This window comes from Sardina pilchardus, chromosome 22 (genome assembly GCF_963854185.1).
Source record: "Sardina pilchardus chromosome 22, fSarPil1.1, whole genome shotgun sequence".
Taxonomy (NCBI): Eukaryota; Metazoa; Chordata; class Actinopteri; order Clupeiformes; family Clupeidae; genus Sardina; species Sardina pilchardus.
The window spans coordinates 16706923-16714326 of record NC_085015.1 but is presented as its reverse complement, the minus strand read 5'-3'; the positions used below and the strand labels follow the sequence as shown (position 1 = coordinate 16714326).

General features: G+C 43.3%; 1 protein-coding gene across 1 annotated transcript in view; it reads right to left on the bottom strand.

Moving 5' to 3' along the window:
• Positions 1-2896: 2896 nt before the first annotated feature.
• Positions 2897-7404, bottom strand: part of si:dkey-21e13.3 (uncharacterized protein LOC100150043 homolog) — a 6729-nt gene continuing 2221 nt past the window's right edge. The window contains exons 4-5 of the mRNA XM_062526999.1: positions 7185-7310; positions 2897-3523 (exon numbers count right to left, since the gene is read on the bottom strand). Of these exons, the coding sequence (XP_062382983.1) occupies positions 3045-3523; positions 7185-7310 (605 nt within the window). The 3' untranslated portion in view covers positions 2897-3044. The remainder of the gene's footprint in view (positions 3524-7184; positions 7311-7404) is intronic.

The window sequence follows — 7404 nt, the reverse complement described above, 5'->3', positions numbered from 1 at the left end:
CCTGGGAGAACAAAATATATATCTCCCTTACAGACATGACCCCCACCCCCCCAAAAAAAAATGATAACAAGCAGCTCTCTGTACCTCTGTCATGTTTATGAGAAAAGCTTGGGGCAAATTCTGTGTAAGGCTATTTAGTCTACGAGAGGAGCATTACATTCAAGGACTCATGCTGTTATTGAGGATTAATGGCACCATTAAACGACTAGAGAAACAAAGCCAGAGGCACCAGGCCTTGGAGCACATTTCACATTTCCACGACTGTTTGCAGGGACGCTCTGAGTTTGGCAGGCAAGGGTAAAGTCAGGACCTTGATGGAAAACAATGGTGAACACTCCACATCCAATATAATCTCTATAATGTGATAATTAATTGTCATGATTATTATCTATTATAACTCCCTCTGTCATCTCCAACCCCCTGAAAAGGCCGCCAGCCATGACACAAACAAACAAAAAAAACAACTCACGTCTTCCTGCAAAAATACAGACTCATTCAGCTGCATCAACAAACGTGTGTTCCTAAGAAGGCATTTCGGGCACAGAAAACAACACTGATGGTAACAAAACTTTGAGACAAAACTAAAACAAACACCTTTTACCTTGACGTTTCATTTGATCTGTGCTGGTTTTGGACGTTTCAAACAGAAAACCTCTAGGACCAGATTGATGCTCACCACCCTCTTAGCTCTTTGTTCTGTTAGAATGGGGAATACTTCATCAGCTACTGCTATGGCAAAACATTTGTTTTCCACCATTATTATTGAAGTCGATTATGAGACCATGAATGATACATGAAGTAATACCTTCTGATCACAAATATGCACTCTCAATCACATACCGTACTTGTCTGAGGATTTGTCAACATGTTATGCCATTATGCTAAACTGATCGTATGTCCGCATGTATGCTAATTCATTTGACTGTAACACGCAGATTCTCAAGTCTATTTAAATTTCCACTGGTTGTATTTTTTTTGTTGTTGGGAAGACACATTCATGAATAAATCTGTTTTATTTGAAAAAAAAAAGATTCAAAAGATCAAACCTTTGAATGGTGACTGCATTTACAGGGACTTTCGTGGAGGCAAGAGGTGCATTCAAGATGGCAAACAAAGGCAAATATTTACGGACGCCTTCAGACAGCTTTCACTGTAAATGTCTACAAACACAAACATTGTGAGGAAATAAGACTCGACGAACATTGATGTTGGACAAGATCTTGCTGTTCAGATTAAACAAGTTCAGAAGAGGAAATGTGTTAGTCTCAGACGTTCGCCTGTGTGTGCCAACTCTGAATGCACCTCTGACCTACGTAAGAGACACGTGCCATCTGGGAGGGCAGGGGCCTGGCATACGCGTTTATCCTTACCTGGGTGAGATTTGGGCATTAGGCCCAAACATGCTTGCCCTCTAAGCCTCTACGGTTGATTGAGTTGGATCCATGGCGGTAAGGCCACTTACTAGCATGATCGCTATGTAGCTCTCACAGTAGTAGACTTTAACAGGTTGTAACTCCAGCCAAAACAAAACTGGGCAGAACAAGCCATGGTTATTTCAAGTTGCTGGTTTAGTGATAAACCTTGGTCAGTTAAGGTGAGTGGTAAATCTCCTAAAAGAAGAGCTTTTTTGGCTTTGTTTTGATAGCTGAATGAAGCCATAAGGCTGTTCTATTAGGGGGATTACCACTTTCTCTTTCTCTTGTCACTAAACCAAAACACTTCGATGTACGTTCCGGAACAGCTTGTTGTTGTCAGGCATTTTGGGGTGTAGTAGGAGGAAGTCCAAGTCCACTGGAGCCGATTGCTGCCATTTTGTGTTACGAATGGTCTAAACATAGGACAGTCACATGGATCGCTCCCCAGAAACTTTGGCTAACCCTCACATCCCGGAGTGGTTTAGTCTAATTCACTGTAGTGTAGAGTAGATGGAGTTCATGGTTCACAGTTCAACAGTGACAGCCACTCTAAAATGGTAACACTGGTTGATTGAGTAATTTCGAGTCGGTCTATTATCCCAAAACTCCAGGTTGTAAAATAGCAGCCTGCACTTATGATAAGCGAGTTGCAATCTCATTACATTTGCCTCTGGCCTCCCATAGTCACCCATAGTTGTTTTACAGTAACAGCTGCATCACAGCGGTACCTGTGAATCCAGGGACCCCAATTTAAATACTGGGCAAAGTCTAAAGTCTTCCTACGGCTTGCTTAATAACTTCACAAAATCTATTTACAGACCATGATAAAGATCCTAAGCAAACACATCTGTAGGTAAAGCTGTCTAACTCCACATTGAATTTTGCTCATAAACTTCATGTAAGGTGACCAGATGTCCGACCAAAACTGGGGACATAATACCAAAAATGTGTGTGTGTGTGTGTGGTGGGGGGGGAAAGGGACATTTTCAGTTTGACTATCAATCTGATTGAAATACATACAAGTTTTATCTTCAAAAAACACGGGCATAGGTGTTTTTTATGTATTTTCACTGACTAGACAGACTTTGCCCTTAGCCCAGCATTTAAATTGAGGTCCCATGTCTGTAGAGAAAAGGGATTGTGCTGCATATAATGGCGTTGGGTTGGGAGTCCTTATGGTTTTAGCCCTCATGGCTAATGGTGTGACTTTGAAAAAATGATGTGACAAAAATATCGCATTTCTACAGTAAAGTGCAGAACTATTTAGTGCAATGCAGTTGTTTCATGTTCAAAATATTGCGTTTACTGCATATGAGCTGTCAATAATTCCTCAAAAAATGCGGTTTTGATTCTCAGAAAACTGCAGTTTTGAAGCAGGGCAGTTATGTTTTGTAAGGGTTGACCCCAGAGGGGTTAGACTGGACAGCAGGAGCTACCCTCTGGTCACTTCTGGCATTCCATCTGTTTCTCTTTTATGGCACATTTCTCAGTAAAACATATTGCAAGAAAATCTTTACAGTAGAAAAAGTATAACAATAAAGCAAATTACAGCCAACAAGTTAAGACAAAAACAAAAACAAAAAACTTATCATACCACTTCCTCAGTTCGGATATTTTGTCAAATTGTCATCATAAAAGGGTGTGAAAGAGTTTTGATTTCCAGCTGCCGTTTTGGGGGTAGCCCTGAACCGAGTACTTGATGACCTTGTAGAACTTTGGCCAGCCATTCATGTGTGGCCGAGGGAACCACCTGACCGACGAGGCCATCTTGCTGTGCGCAGTCCAGAACGCCGTGGAACATCGTTGGAGAACCTCCACCGTCACCACGAACTGCCCCGGCGCCAACTGCTGCAGCCGCACCAAGGTCACCGTGGAGGACAGCGTGCTGCCAGTGTTCCGGCACGTTCCGCGGAAGACCCACTCCTCCGGGGCCACGTATCCGACGGGTTCCCACGCCATGGCGGAACCGTCCTCCTCCGCCATGTCCGCTAGGCTGCAGAGCGCTTGCAGACACGACCCCACCAGCGCCTCGTTCTCCGGGTACCGCAGCAGAACCGAGGCCAGTAGCGGAACCGCACCGTTCCTCAAGAGCTTCTCCTGCTGCAACGCTAAGAGGAGGAAGGAGAACCAAAAAGAGAAAAGACAAAAAGTAGAACTGCTGTAAGAACACAGTTACTAAAGTTGTAGTTTGTAGGCCTATACTACAATTTGCACTGTATCATGGGTATTTTAGTAAAGGATTACTGTACATATATAAAGTTTACAGTTGAGAATTTTAACACGACGAAAAGGCTGATTCACTAAATACAGAGTTCACAATTGAGTGAAAATACAAAGTACAAATCAGTATTCCACTGAGAAACCTCTGATCTGGGTGCTAGTCTATCAAACACACACAACTCCCCTGAACACAACTCAACATGACATTCACATCAAGGTTAAACCTGACAGTGTGATTATACTCTAGCACTACAGCGCCTTTTAGCAGGGCAGGCTGGTGTTTTGTGGAGCCTGTCAGCCGTGACTTGGAAGAGGAAATAAGTGGGATTTCTCAGAGACCCAGCAGGAAATCCACCTCACAGTCTGCATATGCTAAACGGCCTGCCAACTGTTTAACATGCTACAGTTTAAACAGCGTGAGCTTAGCACTGATGTGCTCTCATGTCAAGGTAAAAGTGTGTAAGAATTTAGGTTTAGAAGAGAAATTGACACATTTAGGTTAAGAAGTAACATTATTACTTTACCACTTTATTTATACCTATATATTTAATTGTGTATTTACAGTAATTTATTTCATGTACATAATGTATACTATTTTTGTTTTCTTACTCTCATAATTATGTACAACATTAGGAAGATCAGACCTTATCTGACACAAGATTCCACTCAGCTTCTTGTACAGGCAATGGTTATCTCCAAGCTGGACTACTGCAATTCCCTGTTAGCTGGCCTACCTGCTTGCGTATTAAGACCACTACAGTTGATTCAGAATGCTGCAGCACGACTGGTCTTCAATCAGCCAAAGAGGACACATGTAACCCCTCTCCTAGTTACTCTCCACTGGCTCCCTATAGTAGCCAGAATTAAATTTAAATCTCTCACTCTGGCCTATAGGACACTGACTGGATCTGCTCCTAGCTACTTCAGTTATTTGATCAAGATGTACATTCCCAACCGCCCATTGCGATCTTCTGAGGAGCGTCTGTTATGTCGACAAACCATTCATGCTAGGTCAAACTGTAGATCCTATTCTTCAGTGGTTCCGTGTTGGTGGAATGAGTTGCCCAGTGCTCTCCGTTCCAGCAACAGTTTTGGATCTTTCAAGAGGGGTCTTAAGGCATATTTGTTTAATATGCACTTAGTCTTTTGAGCGTTTGTTATGTGTTATGGTTTGTATAATAGTATTGTTTTGTTATAATTTGTCCATTGTTAGAATTTGATATTTATTCTGCTATTGTCCTTAAATTTAGCCTTACCATGCTATAGTTATTGTTATTATATAATTAACTGAGTGACTTATTTGATTGCTATTCTCATTTCATTGTTTTATTTCTCATTAGGTTAGTGCTTAATTGATTGTTTTATTGATAATATTGCTATTCTCCCCTTTTGTAATTGTTCACTGTTATTTAATTTGTATTGTTATTTATTTGTATGTCGCTTTGGACAAAGGCGTCTGCTAAATAACCATAACCATAACCATAACCAATTATATTATAATATAGTTAAAAATCCGTGTAATCCTGTTGTTGTTTCAGTGTGTGCCAAACGCCTGATTGGTTAAGCCTATTGTCTTTAACAGGCCTAACTCCTGTCCTTCTGCTCTCGACCGGTCCCACTCCAACAAACCGCCCCCTCCTCACGGACCAGCAGTCAGGTCCAATTTAGCTCTGCCTCTGCACCGACACGCCCGGTCACTGGAAGCTCCAATCAAATTGATTAATGAAATCAGCGTCGACCAATAGCGAGGCAGGTCGTGCAGCACACACTGTGGAGTTAAGGAGCATTCACTGCCCCAGTTCTTTTTTGTCAGCAGTTTTCTGCACACAAATCAGGAGTCAGCAAGATCATTACACAGGGCGGACGAACAACTCTTTGCTATGCACCACAGGCTGTAGATTGATTGCAACTCCCTATTGGGGAGGACTAGGGAGTTTAATGGATCTCCTCTCCTATATGGGGCAGCCAGAATGGAGCTCCTGAAACCGTTCCAGACAGCCCTACTGGACTACAACACGGCCTTCTTTTAGGACTTGTTTACATTTGATTTCAAAATGAGTTTTTAGGTAATGCAATCACAAGTGGTCAAGCAGAGATATGTTACCGTTTACACTGTATCGATGAACAGCCCTATTGGGTTACAACACAGCCTGCGTTTAGGGCTTGTTTACATTTGATTTCAAAATTAGTTTTTATGTAATGCGATCACAAGCGGTCAAGCCGAGATATGTTGCCGTTTACACTGTATTGATGGACAGCCCTATTGGAGTACAACACAGCCTTCGTTTAGGGCTTGTTTACATTTGATTTCAAAATGACTTTTTATGTAATGCGATCTGTTACGGTCAGGCTAGGGAAAAGGCACATACTGATTGAAGGCTGCTCGAGCACCAGCTGATTGCTGGGCGGGGCAGGCGCGGAGTTTCAAAAATTGATTACAGGTGGACACCTGGAGGAAGCGGGAAGACGCCAGAGTGTCGCAACTGAAGAGAGACGCCGTTTTCGACCTGAGCCGACATTCGCCCTTTTGCAATACCGTTGTTATTTCTATGTTGAACGTTGAGTCTGGCACCGGACATTCTTTTAAGAAAACTGAACTAAACAGCCGAACAACAGAGAGAGCTGGCCGCTCTCGGAGGAAGAGCAACACCTGTGCTGGCCCGGTTTGCACGCTCGCCCTCGGAGCTGGTAAGCTTGTCTCTTGTGGCCTTCAATAGTTGCATACAACATTACCCACACTATTGACATAGTCTCACGTCCACGTTAACACAGACACGCAGGGTAAGTTACACTGAAGGTTGGCTAGCTATTAGAATTCCCCCTAGACTTACGAGCGTAGTTTGTAATGTTTTAGATAAGCTGGCTAGTGTATGCGGTTGCGGTTGGCATTCGCGTATCGGCGTTGTGGGTCGCTAGTTAACTCAACCCTCGGTTGTAACACGATCACAAGCGGTCAAGCCGAGATATGTTGTTGTTTACACATGTAGGCCTGTCCATGGTCTACAGCTGACCACTTCTGTTTAGATTCCATCACTGGCTGTCACATCTATCAGAGCTTCCACTCCCGAGGGTGCATCAGAACACATTAGTGTTAACACGACATAAGTTTTGTGGTCATAATGTGTTTTGTGGTCACAGTGTGTCCTGGTGGCTGTTGTTAACACTTTTATTTAGAAGTCACCACTTGTGATCAGATCTCCCCCAAAACACATTTGATTACAGGGTCTTGTTTATCCATAACTCAAAAAGTTATGGATGGATTTCGAAATTTTCAGGAATAGGTCTGAAATGACCCAAGGAAGAAACGATTGCATTTTGGGGGTGATCTGTATCACCGTCTGGATCCAGGGGTCGGTTATGTTTTCGCCTTGGCAGAGGTCTGCGCTGTCTGAGTGCTTTTCTAGTTAACTTAGCTTCACTTCGACATTGAATTGGCTCCCATGTTCATATCTACTAATATCCCCTAAAATGTGTCTTTATTGATAAATAGGTTGCTGCAATCCAGGGCAATGCTATCTAGTTAGCCTCGTTAACGTTCCCGTGACTTACTGCTGTCGTGGCCGATGCGGCTGATGGCTCGACCCACGTGCAGAAGGAGCTCCTGGTCCGTGCTGCCCAGCAGAGAGAGGAGCGCAGAGGAGATGCCCGTGTGGAAGCAACGCTCTCGAATCATGGCTACGCACACACACACACACACACACACACACACACACATAGAGACACAGACACACACACACACACACACACACACACACACACACACACACAC